The sequence below is a fragment of the Saimiri boliviensis genome, chromosome 21 (genome assembly GCF_048565385.1).
Source record: "Saimiri boliviensis isolate mSaiBol1 chromosome 21, mSaiBol1.pri, whole genome shotgun sequence".
Classification (NCBI taxonomy): domain Eukaryota; kingdom Metazoa; phylum Chordata; class Mammalia; order Primates; family Cebidae; genus Saimiri; species Saimiri boliviensis.
The window spans coordinates 4,950,195-4,967,198 of NC_133469.1; the positions used below are offsets into that span (position 1 = coordinate 4,950,195).

A 17,004-nucleotide genomic window follows, 5' to 3' on the forward strand; every position below is an offset into this window, starting at 1 on the left:
CTGTGGCTTCGCCTCCCTGGCCTCTCCGCTGCCCCTGTAACCAGCCACCACTGCTTCCCTCGGTTCCCGCCCGGGGCCTCTGACACCCCGTGCCCTAGACCCGAAATGCCCGCCCCACCCCTGGAGCCTCCAGTACGTGAGAGGCACCTTTCCGTGGGGTCAGGGGCGCGGACTCTGAAGCCGGCCTGGCTTTGCCTGTGGGCTCCTATCATGCCCAGCTGGAGTCCTTCGCCCCAGCCACAGCGGGCCTTCACCTGTACTTTGGGGACGACAGGGTGGCCAGCGTTCTCCCAAAGGTTTGCGGATTTTGCTCCATGCGAGAGAAGGCCTGCTTGTGCCACCTGCCTGCGGCACCAGCCCGCAGCGTTTCACATGCTGCTGCGTTACAGGGCCCTCTGTGACCCTTCCCTAGGCCGAGAGGTACTGCGTCTCGTTTCCTGAGATACCAGAATGTGTTCTTGGTTTGTCAAGCCACGTTTGAAGGAATGTTGCCAAGTTGCAGCAGGCTGAGGTCTGGGACTTGCTCCTTTGGCGAACTGGGAAGTAAGGATGGCATTTTAGCAGTAATGGAAACCAGAACCACTCTTAGACCTGGGCAAGAGGGGCCCAAGAATTGGCAAACAGTTGGATTTCATTGCTCGTAGACAGAACCTCCACGGTGCGTAGAGCGAGGCATTTGATTTGTTGGATCACTTCAAAGATGACATACTGGGCTGTTTTTGTTTCCGGAGGTGTCTAAGATGGAATGTCTTGAAGCATTTTGAATTTGACCTCTGATTACTCAAAGATACAATGATGGTAATCCCATGAGTGCTGTTAAAGGTATTTGACTTATTTTAGACACATTAACAGATTACAAGAGTTAAGTGAAATAATAGGTAACATTCAAAGAGCAAATCGTGGTCTTTGGCAGAAAATGGAGTTAATTTTGTATTTGAGCTGTCCAGTTATTACTATTAGAAAAAGCTTTAGCCGGGCGCGGTGGCTCAAGCCTGTAATCCCAGCACTTTGGGAGGCCGAGGCGGGTGGATCACGAGGTTGAGAGATCGAGACCAACCTGGTCAACATGGTGAAACCCCGTCTCTACTAAAAATACAAAAAATTAGCTGGGCATGGTGGCGCGTGCCTGTAATCCCAGCTACTCAGGAGGCTGAGGCAGGAGAATTGCCTGAACCCAGGAGGCGGAGGTTGCGGTGAGCCGAGATCGCGCCATTGCACTCCAGCCTGGGTAACAGGAGTGAAACTCCGTCTCAAAAAAAAAAAAAAAAAAAAAAAAAAAAAAAAAATGCTAACTAACGAAATTCCAGAAGCAGGCCTTAAAAATGCAAAGTCTTGGCTGGGCGTGGTGGCTCACGCCTGTAATCCAAGCACTTTGGAGGCCAAGGCAGGCGAATCACCTGAGGTTGGGAGTTCAAGACCAGCCTGACCAACATGGTGAAACCCCGTCCTAAAAAAAAAAAAAAGTAAAAAAAAAAAAAAAAATGCAAAGTCTTAATTAACAAAAGAGTTTAGATAGGTGAGGAGCATATATCCCCTTCTCTGTAACTACAACGAGGGAGCTTTCTTTGCATGTAAAACTTGTTCAACTACTCTGAATTAATAAGGGCTAAATTGAGAACAAAACCAGGAATATCCATCTTGTTCCGTGCAACAGAGACAATTGGGAGGGTGTTCATGACTATAGCCAATTATTCTGGAATAGGCCTACCCTATCCCTGGAAGTATAATGAGAACGAGAATCTTAGACTCCTTTAGGCTGGGCATGGTGGCTCACGCCTATAATCCCAGCACTTGAGGCTAGATGATAAGACCAGCCTGGCCAACTATGGTGAAACCCTGTCTACTAAAAAAAAAAAAAAAAAAAAAAAGTTAGCCAGGTGTTTGTGGGGGCATGCCTGTAGTCCCAGCTACTCAGGAGGCTGAGGCACCAGAATTGCTTGAACCTGGGGGCAGAGGTTGCAGTAAGCTGAGATCCTGCAGCCTGGGCAACAGAGCAGACTCCTCTCAAAAAAAAAAAAAAAAAAAAGACTCCTTTAGAAATTGTTGCTAAGTCCTGCAGGGCACAGTGGCTCACACCTATAATCCCAGCAGTTTGGGAGGCCAAGGTAGGCAGATCACTTGAAGTCAGGAGTTCAAGACCAGCCTGGCCAACATGGTGAAACCTCATCTCTACTGAAAATACAAAAATTAGCTGGGCATGGTGGTGCACACTGGTAATCCCAGCTACTTGGGAGGCTAAGGCATGAGGATTGCTTGAACCCAGGAGGCAGAGGTTGCAGTGAGCCAAGATCTCACCACTGCGCTCCAACCTCAGTGACAAAGCAAGATTCTGTCTCAAAAAGAAACTGTCCCTGCCCCCCCCAAAAAGAAATTGTTGCTATGTCCTGTGAAAACGTTCTTCAGAAGAAACCTGCATTTTGATTTGTTACGTGATACCTTGTCCTCCTGATAATGTACCTGGCATCTCCTTGTTTCTAGACTGTATAAATACATGTCATTGCTCTATCGGGTTAGAGGGAAACCCCTTGTTCTCTCCTCTTTCCCAGCATGCCTGGAAAAAAGTCCCGAGACTGCTGGGTTTCTCACTTTCAGCAAGAAATTGAGATCCTTGTCGTATTTGGCAGGCCCCACGGCAGCTGTCCCTGGTGATCACTCAAACCACCTCCAGTGTCCTTCCTGGGCCCCCAGTGACTCTCTACGGCCTCTGAGGTTGGAATTGCCCATGTGGCACCTGTGGTTACAACTGTGGCCCTCCCTGACTCATTAGTAACTCATTTTCCCACAGCATAGCTCGGGTTGTGTTGATGGGAAGCCCTTCTCCTCCACCCTGGTGCTTTCTTCCTAGCAAGGGAGGCCAACTAGCCTACCCTGACCCCACTCAGCCCCTGGGAAGGGGCAGGGACTTCAGTGTATTACTAAAGTAGGGGAGAAGGCCTGGGGATGCCCACCCACAGACAGCATGTGTCTCTGCCTCACCCTCTTGCCAGCAGTCTCTGCTGCCTTGAAGGGCGGGCCTCTGCAGCTTGCCTGCAACCGGGGATTGAGGTCCCTCATTCTGTAGTTCAGTGGGCAAGTGTATTTGTCCTGACTGCAGCCAGCCTCTATCAGTAAAAAGTAATCATTTGGACCCCTGCTGACTCTTTCTCAATCCATTCCGAAGTCAGGTGGTTAAGAGAGGCACTAGCTCAAGAACATGTGCCCCAGTCAGAACCAGTGGGCCAGTGTGGTCCAGGCTGCCCCCATGACCTTCCCACCAGGGGAGTTAGCAAATCCCCACCTGGGCGGGGCACAGTGGCTCATGCCTGTAATCCCAGCACTTTGGGAGGCTGAGGCAGGCAGATCACCTGAGGTCAGGAGTTTGAGACCAGTCTGGCTAACATGGTGAAACCCCATTTGTACAAAAAATACAAAACAATTAGCTGGGTGTGGTGGCACACACCTGTAATCCCAGCTACTCGAGAGGCTTAGGCAGGAGAGTCGCTTGAACCTGGGAGGCAGAGATTGCAGGGAGCCAAGATCGCGCCATTGCACTCCAGCCTGGGCAACAAGAGTGAAACTCTGTCTCAAAAAAAGGAAAAAAAAAAAGAAAATCTCCATCTGACCTTTTTTTTTTTTTTTTTTTTTGAGACAGAGTCTTGCTCTGTTGCCCAGTCTGGGGTGCAGTGGTGTAATCTCAGCTCACTGCAACCTCTGTCTCCTGGGTTCCAGTGATTCTCCTGCCTCAGGCTCCTGAGTACCTGGGACTACAGGTACCCGCCACCATGTCCAGCTAATATTTGTATTTTTAGTAGAGACAGGGTTTCACCATGTTGGCCTGGCTGGTCTCGAGCTCCTGACTTCAAGTGATCTGCCCACCTTGGCCTCCCAAGGTGCTGGAATTGCAGGTGTGAGCCACCACACCCAGCCCCCATCTGACCTTCTGACCCTTGCTAACTGTGTGAGGACGTGGGTGAATCATGAGACCTCTTCATCTTCTCACCTGGCAACAGGTAAGACAGAACTACATTCTGCCCAGGGCTAGGCATTTCCCCGAAGGAAAGGATGGAAGGAGTCTACCTGTGGGGCCTAGTGTGCTATGTCCATTTCAGCGCAGCTGAGGATGACAGGGAAACCGAAGTGGGTACAGAGCAGCCACCCATCTCATTTGGTTGTCCCCTTTTCTTTTTTTTTTTTTTTGAGACGGAGTTTTGCTCTTGTTACCCAGGCTGGAGTGCAATGGCGTGATCTTGGCTCACCGCAACCTCCGCCTCCTGGGTTCAGGCAATTCTCCTGCCTCAGCCTCCGGAGTAGCTGGGATTACAGGCACGTGCCACCATGCCCAGCTCATTTTTTGCACCACTAGTAGAGACGGGGTTTCACCATGTTGACCAGGATGGTCTCGATCCCTTGACCTCGTGATCCACCCGCCTCAGCCTCCCAAAGTGCTGGGATTACAGGCTTGAGCCACCGCGCCCGGCTGTCCCCCTTTTCTGGCCCTCCACTTGGAGGGCAGGAGCTATGTGTGTATATGCCCCTCACATGGAAATCACTGCGAGGTTCACAGAAAAGATCTCACGTTTAATTCTGATAAAGCTTAAAGTGGCATCTACATAAATGAACATGCTTCTGAGTGAAAACAGGACAGCTGCTAGCTCTTGTTTCTGTTAAGTGATAAGCCACATTTTCCTTATTCCTAAATAGTCCAGCACACCATAGATAACCAAGTGCCCACATCCTAGATGTATATGTTGCTCTATTCAGTATATAGAACATTTACTATATGTTACTGTGAACCCATATGCACCATTTTGTTGGTTAACGAAACATGTCTCTTGGTCAGAAAATGTTACTGAATTTTACTTTAACTTGCAGTAACTTTAAGAATAAATGAGAAGCGCCACTCCTTCGTTCTCAAGCATGAAGTAAGTCCTGGAAGTCCCCACGGGGCCCTAAATCCAGGGGAACCAAGAGGAGGGGGGGCTCTGCAGTCCTGGTCTACAAAGGGGCCTCCCAGCGAGGCCAAGGGGTTTGGGGCTCAGTGCTGGAGCAACAGGCCATCGGCTTCCAGCGTGGGTCAAGCCCAGAAACACCCAACAATGCACCACCCTGGCCAGGTCCCTCTCTCAAATCTAGTTCTCAAAACCAGTGGCTCTGCCTCCTCTAAACTGCTGCAGACACCAAATCAACAGTGTTGCCCTTGTACCAGGAGTCACATAACTCCCCTCTAAAGGGAAACCAGTCCAGGAATCTCACACTGTGACCCTCCTCTCTCCTCAGATGCTACACTCAAACTTGCACACTCCCAAGAGCAGAGGCCAAGATTGGAGATACTTCCAAGTGCAGGGGATGTGCCTGGTGAAGGACATGAGTAGAAAGCATGGTGAAGTCACTAACACTTCCTAATCCCCTTCATCCCAAAGACTCAGCATTTGGGGAAACGCTTGCTTGTGACTCTTGAAACCATAATTCATCAAACAACAAGGTAAACCATTCTCTTCCCGTTGATGTTTCTGGTCTTCAACCCCAGAAAACGGCGGCTGTTCTTCTCTGGCTGCCCATATAGCATGTCAGTAAAGAACTCAGGCTCGCCTTTGGCCTTAGATTGGGAGGTCGGAAAGCTGAACAAGGTTCTCAGTTTACGGCATAAATATGTCATTGCTTCCACTTCCTCTGAGGGCTCCTCATACACAGGCTGCTTCATTTCCTCATAGGCAGACAGAATTACAGCCTGAAATAAGTTGATCAAGACGCAGATCATCACCAGCACGAAAGAGGAGAGGAACAGGACCCCCAGAATCCTGTTATTGGAAAATTCAGTGTTATGGAAAGCTGAGACACAATAGGAAAATATTGTCTGAGTGGAATGAATCAAGTTACTGTAATTCCATTCATGCTGACCAAACACCAGGTAACCAAAAGCCATGAATACGAAGAAATACACAGACACAAGAAGTGCCATGTGGCAGATGCCGGGGAGGGCAGCCTGGATGGCCCTCTGAGCCAGGCGCACATCATAGAAGAATCTGGAATACCTGAGGGTCTTCAAAATCGTCAGAAATAACAGGAAACCCAAAATTATCCTCATGATGTGATCTACATGAGAAACCGCATGAAAGGGAATGAAGTCTTCAGGGTTCGACGAGTAAAACTGAATTATGCCAGTGGCCAGGAAATGTTTCCTGAAAAACAGCACAATCAACACAGTAAATAGGCACTTTAAAGCAAAGTTGAGCAAATTATACACACTCCTTACGTAGGAGGCTCTTTCTTGCATAATGATATAACCCTCATCGACAACGTAGGCTAAGAAAAAAATGAGAATGGCCACGTATAGGTAGATTTCTACTGAAGTTTTCCTGTCGAAATCAGCGAGTGAAAAGGAGTATAGAGATATGCTTGTGTTGACAACTCCTAACTGAGAGACCTCAAATACGACTGAAATGCTGCAGAATAGATTTACGTCTGGATTAAAAGTTGTTAATTCCAAAACCACAGCCCACGTCTTCTCATCAAGCCAATTGCTTTCTTGAAGTTCTTTGAGCCTCAGTGTGGAATTAAACTGCTGCCGTTCTGGAAAGAAATAGAATGCATAGCCTCCAGATCCATAGGTGTGTCGTAGTCCATAGGAATAATACAGCCATTGCTTTCCCTGAGGCTTATAGGTAAATCCATTGATACTCTCGTCTGTAGCCTGCTGATCAACTTCATTCCAAAAGCGAGAATAGTTTTTTGTGTCTTCTGGGTCAGTGCCATATGTGGGATGACAATGAATTTCTCTTCTGATACTGCTTTGCACAAACTTTTCGGCAGATAGACACATTTTCTCACTAGATTTTGCTCTCACTTGCCTCATCAATGGAAGGCCAAGGATTTTAGAGGCGCTTTCAGGAAGAAATGTTGGATTCAGGTCATTGTGTAACAAAGGCAACAGCACGTTGTTCAGCCATCTGTAGATGTCTTCCAGGTTAGTCACAGTAGCAAGATCCACGGAGAACCGATCACGGATAAACTGGTTATAGTAGAAGCTGTCAGTGTGACATAGAAGGACGATAAGGACCAACAGAAGGGCTAGAAAGATAAAATGAGTTAGAATGTAACTCAGGAACAGGAGTGCTCTTCTGTTGAGTCTCTTCTTTCTTTTGAATATTCTGATTTCATCTTCTGTGAGAGGTTGGTACATGTTCGTGCCTCGGATTCGGACAATGTGGTCATGTATCCTCTGCATTTCGTCTGGATGCTTACTCATTCCATCCAGCCTGATCTCAGTATATTGATACTTGGTTGACCACGAAAGGTTTTTGCAATACTTGGGTTTATTTGTTCTGAAGCCTGACAAGAGTATAATTTTACATGGCTGCACCAGAAAAACTGACTGACAGAATGAACAAAAAGATGCAAAGAGCCATTCTATTGACTTGTCATAGCCATAAGTCAGTCCATAAAATACAATGAAGAATGAGGAGACGCTAGAAGTAGCAAAAACCAAAAACCATGCAACATAAACGCACCACCACGGCAGGACGATCTGGGCCTTTTTCTTAAGCTCCTGGAGCTCCCGTTGGGAAGGTTGCTCTTCGGAAGGGACATTCTGATCGTCTTCGTTGTTATTGGAATTTGTATTTGGCCTGCGGGTCTCTGGGGTCTTGATTTGTGCCTTCCTATGCGTGTGCTTGGGTTTGGGGGTTGCCTTAGGAGCCGCCTTAGGGATCCTGGGCTTTCCTTGAGACGCAGGTTTTGCGATTTCCCTGGGAAGCTCCTTAGCAGTTTCGTTAGCATGCCACTTTCTCAAGAATTCTTCCCAGTGTCCACTTCCTTCTGACATTAGAGGAAGCTTTTGAGGAGATGCCTCCTTTAGATCTGCTTGAGGTTTCCTCTGGGAACAGGTGAACAAAAAAGTTATTAATAATTGCACAGGGATTGTAATTAAGACACTTTCAATTCCTATCATCATCGATCGGATGTACTTCCTTTCTCTTGACTCAGTTTGTTCTTGTCTATTTAGATTAAAGAACATGATGTTACAAAGAAGAGAGCTTAGCAACATTGCTAAACAACAGGACAATCTCTGGAGCCTACTGAATGTTTTATTAACACCACCAGCAAAAATAGAGAACCACATGTGGTTTTTCTGGAGCTTAGTACTCATATCTATAAAGAAAAAGTCTTTTCTGGTCAGAGGCTCATCTGGATGGGTAACCTGAAATGTTCTGTCCAAAGTGGTATCAATAGAAAGCCATTTCTGGCATATGAACAGCCAAATGTGCCTGGTAAACAGATTTTCCACTTTGATTCTACTTAAATACCAGCTAGGCGAATGGCCCTCGTTGTTGTGCCACACACGGATGGAATGGATGTCCCCCAAGTCACTTTTTGTCGTTAGGAGGAAAGTGGTGATGCTGCCTCGGTAGAGAGTTGTAAAGTGTGGATGGCTTAAACAGTGCACATCGCTGGTACTCACTGTGCCTCTAAGCTGCACAAAGACATCGGCCCTGGTCCCAGAACCCCAACGACTTCCTGTAAAAATAGTCACCAAGTAGCATAAATTATCATAAGGATCATTATCCGGTAGAACTATCACATGCCCCATAAGAAACTGGTCCATTTCATCCCTGTACAAGGTCCAGAAAGCTAGGATCACATATAAGAGAAGAATGAAAAGCACAGTGAGGAGGGTCACCGGGTTTTGGTAAAGGGTCTTGATGTTTAACCGCAGGTCCACAGGATTAGGGATCACAAGCACCTTGGCCATCACATAGTGGGTATGCAGGTGAATGCTGGTGAGTCCAAGTGTGCCCAGCTGCCGCCTGGCCCTCACTAAGTTCTTGCAGACGCAGTGCACCTCATGCCAGCTGGTCTTCTCACCAAGAATGCAGTAACCCTCTCTCCATTCACTCTGGATCCCATACATGTCCAAGCACTGGACGCTGAAGAGAGAAATTCTCACGAGCTTGTCACTGGGCTTCATGACAAAACGAGGTGCCTGCAGTACTATGGACACAGTACAGTAGGGCGAGTGGCTGTGCTGAGCTATGAGTTGCAGCAGGGACACGGGTAGGCACACCACACGAGCCTTCTTCACTGTGCAGGCCAGGTCAAACAGGGCACTCTGGCTGGCAACCGGAGGGATGTCGTGAGGCACGAGGAAGGTGGCGACCAGCGCTGTGGGAGTGATCTGACTGCCTGTGTACACCGACACCGTGAACGGCACCGTCACTTCTGTCACGATGTGGACCAGCACCTCCCTGGGCACTCTGCTGTCCACTTGAAAGCTAAACCCACCTGTCGTCTTCGAGGACCCGTCAGCCTCTCTGTCGGGTCCCACTGTGAGATCAAAAGCTGCAAAGGCCACGTTTTTCCTGACGAGGAATACTTCCGCTACATCAGGTGTGATCTCTAGCACACTACCGTTATCTGCAACGCCTGTCATTCTGAATCCAGATATCGCTAAGGAAGTGTTTTCCTGATCATTTAACCAAGGAAAGGGATCATTTGTGAAATCACAAAACATGGTGGAAATGGGAGCATTTGCAGACAGGCCTGGAACACTGCTCACATTGAGTGTTGGATAAAAACAATTTCTGCAGTGTTTCTCATCTCTGAAGACCCGGGTAACAGCCCACTTTTCAACTTTCTTGACATACATGTTGAAATTGGGGGTTCTCATTGAGGTGGTTTCGTTCCCTGGCACTTTATTAGCCAGTATTGTGTCTGATAGAGATTCTATTACACAGAAAGGATCTTTAATCACTTGATCAGAAGAAGTCAGTTGAAGAATATTGGACAAAGTCATTAATATTCCAGTGCTCACAATTTCTATTTGTTCAGATCGAAAGTGTTTATCTTTTTGTTGATAATCTTGTAAGGCATGGTTTGCTTGCCATATCCTCATGGTGACACGTTTCTGAGCATCCCAAGTGAGTTCAGAGGGTTTCTGGGTTAATTTGGTAACAGCCATGACCACCTGGCCAATTTCCACCAAAGTTCTTGCAGGAAGAAGGAAAGATTGTTCAATGAGGTGTTCTCGGAGACTGACTCTGTCATCTTGAAGAGATAATTCGGTTCTCATGTTATTCAAAACGGAAGTGACTACGTACATTAAGTAACCCGCAGGTAAAAAATCCTGCTTTTGAATCAAAGTAGACAGCAATGAACTTGGTCCCATGGTGAAGCTGAGTAACCGATTCAACACAGTCTCCGATGAATTTTTGTCGGTGGGAGCCTGTGCGGTAGCATGCAAAGTCACCTGAGAAAAAGCTCCTAGAGAGTCGTAGACCTGGGCATATATCTTCAAGGCGTATTGATTAGCCAGCGTACCAACAGGGAGAAAGGAAGGGGGAGCTGTGGACTGAGGCCCCAGGTACAAGATGGTCCCCAGAGTGTTCTCTTTTACTGAACTGATTTCACCAACACTGTGCACATCAGAAACAATTATTTTATATGTAAGAGGCATGTGCTTATCCCTAAAATCACTACACTGGACAACAAATTGAGTCATAAGTGCAATTCCTTTAGCTGGATTAATTTTGCATTCTCCAACTTGAGGGCCGTGGTTAATAATAAAAGAATGCCTGAAGACCGAGGCCCTTCCACTCCAACTTGCTAGATGGAGAGAAATCCAAAGCTCAGCTTCCAAAAAATACCGAAAAGCAAAAGCTTTTATAGACAGATAAGCCCCATTCCTTCCTGTCACAGTTTCCCCCATCCAATCAAATAGCATCTCACCACCCGAGGAAGACAAAATTGACCATTTATAGAAATCACGGCTCACGCAATTCGTGCAATTTAGGAACAAAGCAAATCTGTCGGAGACAGTTAAGCTTCTCTCACAATTTTCGATACATGTGATGTGTGCTATGGCTTCTGGTCCTTGGAGCACGTGGACCCTTTTATCAGAAAACGCTGTCCTCGAATCCTTCCGAATCACCATTCTGAAGAAATACACCCGGTCGCCTTTCAGTGTTTCTGGCGAAAGTGTCAGCACAGGGCCGGAGGCCCAGGGCCACTTCAGATTGGCCTGCTCGGGGTGACAGACGTCCTTACTCCCCAGGATTATTGGATCCCCACGGTAGTTTCTGGGATCCGTGGTACAGTACCACAAGAACTGGAGTCCCTGTAACGGGCTGTCTGCATCTGGGTCCGAGGACGTGGACCCGTCCAGAATCAGCGGCTCTGAGAAATTGGCTGTAACGTGGGCGTCCCCGAGGAGCACCGCCTGCAGGGGACTCCTGGCGATCCAGACGTAGACGGCGTCCGAGTCTGTCACCTCGGACATCTTGGGGTTCCCGGTGACGATGGACACCGTGAAATTAAACACATACACCCCCCAGGACAACGAATGCCTGGGGATGTGAAGGAACAAGGGGCTCCTCCCGAGCTGGAGCTGGGGCAAGTCCAAGGGCTGCGTCCAGTCGGGCGCGTGGCCCACGGCGGGCACGGAGAACACCTGCCAGTGCTGGGAGACGGCGAGAGCGCGCGGGCAGTCCATCTGCACCGAGGCGTTGAGGGTGGCCTCGGCCGTCCTGCTCAGGCGCACGGGGGCGCCCCTGCGGTCCGTGTTGATCCTCACGCTCCGGATGACGCAGGCGTCTATCTGGCAGGACGCGGACGGCCCGACGGCCCCGTGGCGGGACGAGTTGGCGGCCGGCCAGGCCACGCGCGCGGGGCCGTCCGGGGGGCACTCGGTGCGGGCCACGAAGCCCGGCCGGGGCGGCGGGCCGGGCGCGGCGGAGCGCGGGGAGACGCGGGCGGCGGGGGCGGCGGCGCCGGGGCCCCGCGGCCGCAGGAGGAAGGCCCAGGCCGGGCCCCCGGGCGGGCGCGGCGGCGGCGGCGGCGCGGACCACGGCGGGGAGAGGCGGCCGCGGCGCGCCGAGAGCTGCAGGTCGACGGGCGTGGGCGCCGCGGGCCGGGGCGGGCGCTGGGCGCGGAGCGGGACGCGCAGGTCGAGGCAGTCCCGGCGCCGCCGGGCCCCGCCGCGGGGGAGGCAGAGGCCGCCCGCCCGCACCGCGTGGGGCCGCAGACGGAGGCGGGGGCGGCCGCCGCGCACTCCGGGGCCGGCGACACCCCTCGGGAGGCCGCGGGGCGCCCCGGGAACGGCGGCCTCGGCCCCGCGAGGAGCCGGCGGCGGCGGCGGGAGGCGGCCGAGGCCCAGGCCCAGGCCCAGGCCCAGGAGGAGGAGCGCGGGCCCAGGCCGCATGGCGCCCGTCGGGGAGAAGCTGGGAGGCGCCGCGGAGGCCGCGAGGCGCGTCCAACCGCCTCGGGGGTCGCGGGGACAGTGAGGGTCTCGGGCATCGAAGGCGACAGGCAGAGGGGTCTCAGAGGCAGAACGTCCCAGAGAGCAGCAGCTGGGACCTGGGAGCTGGGGGGTCAGTCGGCACTGGGGGCTTCCTGGCATCCCTCCCCTCTCCGTCCCCAGGGTCACGGTGGCTGGGAGTGGGGGTAGTTCAGCCCCGTGCGGACCACGGAGAAGGGGTTTCAGCAGGATGCCTTGGGAAAGCCAGTCACAGCTGGGAGATCAGGAGGGAACTGTGAGTTTCCTGGGCGCCCAGGAAGATCTGACTCTGGGTTTCTTACTTTGGGTTCGATTTGCTCTTTCTTTCTAGTTGGTTTTTGGCATTTGTGTTTGAGATGGAGTCTCTCTCTGTCACCCAGGCTGGAGTGCAGTGGTGCGACCTCACGTGATCCACCCACCTCGATCCCCCGAAGTGCTGGGTTTACAGGCCTGAGCCACTGTGACTGGCCTCATTCTTTAGTTCTGTCCATTTTTGCTGTATATTTTGGGGCTTGATTGATTTTAGAGACAGGTTTTCTGTTGCTCAGGCTGGAGTGCAGTGGTTTAATCATAGCTCACTGTGACCTTGAACTCCTGGAGTCAAGGAATCCTCCTGCCTCAGCCTCCCAGACAACAGGTCTACATGACTACACCTGACTCATGTTTTTATTTTTGTAGAGATGTGGGTCTTCCTGTGTTTCACAGGCTGGTCTCAAACTTGTGGTCTTAATTGATTCTCCCCTGTATTAGTCCATTTTCATGCTGCTGATAAAGACATACCCAAAACTGCGAAGAAAGGTTTAATTGGACTTACAGTATCATATGGCTGGGGAGGCGTCAGGATCATGGCAGGAGGTGAAAGGCACTTCTCACGTGGCAGTGGAAAGAGAAAATGTGGAATACATGAAAGCGGAAACCCCTGATGAAACCGTCACACCGCTCAGGCTGAAATGCAATGGCCTGATCACAGCTCACTGCAGCCTGGATCTCCCTGGGCTCAGGTGATCCTCCCTCCGCAGCTTCCCAAGTAGCTGGGACTGCAGGCATGTGCTACCACGCCCGGCCTAGTGTTGTATTTTTTGTAGAGAGGAGGTTTTGCCGGGTTACCCACACTGGTCTCAAATTCCTGAGCTCAAGTGATCTGCCCACCTTGGCCTCCCAAAGTGCTGGGATTACAGGTGTGAGCCACCGCGACTTGCCATGAAAGTTTGCTCTTTATCTCTGGTAGTACTCTTTGTTTCAGAATCTCATTTACCTGATATTAAAATAGCCACACTAGCCTGGCGCGGTGGCTCACGCCTGTAATCTCAGCACTTTGGGAGGCCGAGGCAGGTGTATCACAAGGTCAAGAGATCGAGACCATCCTGGTCAACATGGTGAAACCCCATCTCTACTAAAAATACAAAAAATTACCTGGGCATGGTGGCACGTGCCTGTAATCCCAGCTACTCAGGAGGCTGAGGCAGGAGAATTTCTTGAACCCAGGAGGCGGAGGTTGCGGTGAGCCCAGATTGTGCCATTGCACTTCAGCCTGGGTAACAAGAGTGAAACGCCATCTCAAAAAAAAAAAAAAAAAAAAAAAAAAACACACTAGCCCTCTTTTCCTTATTGCTTCTATGGCATATTTTTTCATTCATTTACTTTATTTTTTTATTTTATTTTATTTTTTTTGAGACGGAGTTTCACTCTCGTTACCCAGGCTGGAGTGCAATGGCGCGATCTCGGCTCACCGCAACCTCCGCCTCCTGGGTTCAGGCAATTCTCCTGCCTCAGCCTCCTGAGTAGCTGGGATTACAGGCACGTGCCACCATGCCCAGCTAATTTTTTGTATTTTTAGTAGAGACGGGGTTTCACCATGTTGACCAGGACGGTCTCGATCTCTCGACCTCGTGATCCACCTGCCTCGGCCTCCCAAAGTGCTGGGATTACAGGCTTGAGCCACCGCGCCCGGCCATTCATTTACTTTCAACTTATTCATGTCTTTATATTTAAAGTGGTCTTTTGTAGGCAACATGTAATGGAGGTTTTTAAAATCTAGTCCATCTCTGCCTTTTAATGGAAATATTTGTACCATCACCATTTAACGTAATTATTGATATGGCTGGATTTAGGTCTACCACTTTATTATTTGTATTCTCATTGTTGCTTCTTTTTTTTTTTTTTTTTTTTTTTTTTTGAGACAGGGTTTTCCTCTGTCACCCGGGCTGGAGTGCCCTGGCACCGTTACAGCTCACGGTGGCTGCCAGTTCCTGAGCTCAAGTGATTCTCTTGCCTCAACCTCTTGAGTCTCATCTGGGACTGCAGGTACACACCACTACTCCCAGCTAACTTTTTTTTTTTTTTTTTTGGTAGAGATAGGGTCTCCCTTTGTTGGCTAGGCTGGTCTTGAACTCTTGGCTTCAAGTAATTCTTCCCCCTTAGCCACCCAAAGTGCTGGATTACAGGTATGAGCCACCATGCCCAGCCTATTGCATCCATTTCTTCAGCAGCTACTACATGCTACACATTTTTCTAGGCATTAGCTCTAGTCCCAGTTCTTACAGAGCATCTATTACAGTGGGAGTGATTAGAAATAATCAAGCCGTGGCCAGGTGCGGTGGCTCAAGCCTGTAATTTGGGAGGCCGAGGCGGGTGGATCACGAGGTCAAGAGATCGAGACCATCCTGGTTATTTTGGGGGCCCTCTGCCAATGAAAAGTGCATGGTTCCTCATTCAAATATTATTCGGAATTTTAGCACAGGTACAGCAGAGCATTAAGCAAGCACGGGGCCCTTTTATGTGTGAAAACCGAAATGTGACTGTTTGTGCACCTTTCCCAGGTGCACACCCATGAAACCAGCCCTGCACGTCAGATGTGAAAAAGAGCACACAAGGTCAACTCCACGTGCCTGTCAGCCCTGTCCAGGAAGCGGTCTTTATTAGGGGGGGGCTCTCAGGAAATTGCTGCTTTGATAGATCAAACATGGTCACATGTCAGCTGTTTTCCTGTTGGTCATTCTGATCCGAGTCTGGTATTTAGGGGCTCCATGGAGTGAATGTGTCCCCCGAATTAATATACTCAAGCGCTAATTGCCAACGTGTTGGAATTTGGAGGTGGACCCTTTGGGAGGTATAATAATGAGAGTTAATTAGGTCAGGAGGGTGGGGCACTCATGGTGGGTGTATTATTCCATTTTCACGCTGCTGATAAAGACACACCTGAGAGTCGGCAATTTACAAAAGAAGGAGGTTTATTGGACTTACAGTTCCATGTGGGTGAGAAGGCCTCACAATCATGGCAGAAAGTGAAGGGCACATCTCACATGGCAGGTGACAAGAGAAAAGAGCTTGTGCAGGGAAACTCCCCTTTTTAAAAGCCTCATATCTCATGAGGCTTATTCATGGTCACAGGAACAGCACGGGAAAGACCTGCCCCCATGATTCAATTACCTCCCACTGGGTCCCTCTCACAATACCTGGGAATGCAACATGAGATTTGGGTGGGGACACAGCCAAACCACATCAGTAGCCTTATAAGAAGAGGAGAAACATGCCCCCCACCACCACCACGCATAGGCACACACCAGCCAAAGACCATGTGAAGACAGAAGAAGGCAGCAGTCTACAAACCAGGAAGAAGGCCTTCTCCAGGAACTGGACGGTGCTGTCACCCTGATCTTGGATTCCAGCCTCCAGAGCAAGGGAAATACATTGTTTAAACCACTCAGTCTGTGCTATTTTATAATGGCGGCCAGAGTGGACTAGGGGACTGAAGACAGATTGGGGTTCTTGGAGGTCACACAGGGAGGAGGCACCGTGGAGAAGTGGACAGACCCTGGAGTCCTCCAGGATTTAAAGGTCCAGCCAAGGTAGAGCTGGAGGAGGAGGGCAGTAGGGCAGGAGAGCAGAGAAGTGGGGGGCAGTCCTGGAAGCCAGGGCCAGGGGCTTTCAAGAAAGAGGGCATGGCCAGCCATGTCCAACATGGCTGAGCTCAGAGAGGTGAATGGCCACTGAATTTGGGAACAGGATTGTGGGGAACATTCCCGTGTGAGACCCCTAAAAGGCGTGAGTCTCACTATACGGTGAGTTTGATCCCAAACACAGTTTCCTACTGGAGGCAGTCGAGCTATCCGGAAATATAGGAACTGAAAGATGAATGATCAGTTTCTAATATCAACCACAATATCGTTTTGGGCCTAAAACTATGCGTTGCTGCTAGACCGAGTGACCCCCTGCCGGCAACCGTTCCTGCTTTTAACCTTTTTATGACTCTTTAAGAATAAGTTTTAACCTTTACTTACCCGACTGCCTTGTACCCTAGATAATGGTTTAACTGTCGATATTTGCAAAGCAAAATGCCACCGTAAGGGATGGCTTTGATTCCTGACTCAGAGATTCCTGAATGGGGAAGTTGAGTTAAGTTGAGTCAGGAGTAGACAAAGGAGAATCCAATTAAAAGATATTCTGATGAGCAAAACCAAAAAACCGTTTCACATCTCAGTTCTAAAACAAGGTCAAACCAGAGATACCTGCAGCCAGGAGGAATAATGTTTGGATGTAAACAAGCTTTGTGAATGTTTGGATGTAAACAAGCTTTGTGAATAATGTTTGGATGTAAACAAGCTTTGTGAATAATGTTTGGATGCAAACAAACTTTGTGATTGTAGGAAATTCTCTTACTTTTTACAACCACCGATCGCATATCTGACTTCTCTATTGTATAGGCCATGTGAGGCATACATTTGCATTCCTCTTACTATGACGTAAACCAGAGCCAA

General features: G+C 49.6%; 1 protein-coding gene across 1 annotated transcript; it reads right to left on the minus strand.

Moving 5' to 3' along the window:
* Positions 1-4,537: 4,537 nt before the first annotated feature.
* PKDREJ (polycystin family receptor for egg jelly) lies at positions 4,538-12,193 on the minus strand. The gene has a single exon (XM_003932949.4). The coding sequence runs from the start codon at positions 12,170-12,172 to the stop codon at positions 5,450-5,452; it is 6,723 nt and encodes a 2,240-aa protein (XP_003932998.2). The 5' UTR covers positions 12,173-12,193; the 3' UTR covers positions 4,538-5,449.
* Positions 12,194-17,004: the final 4,811 nt, after the last annotated feature.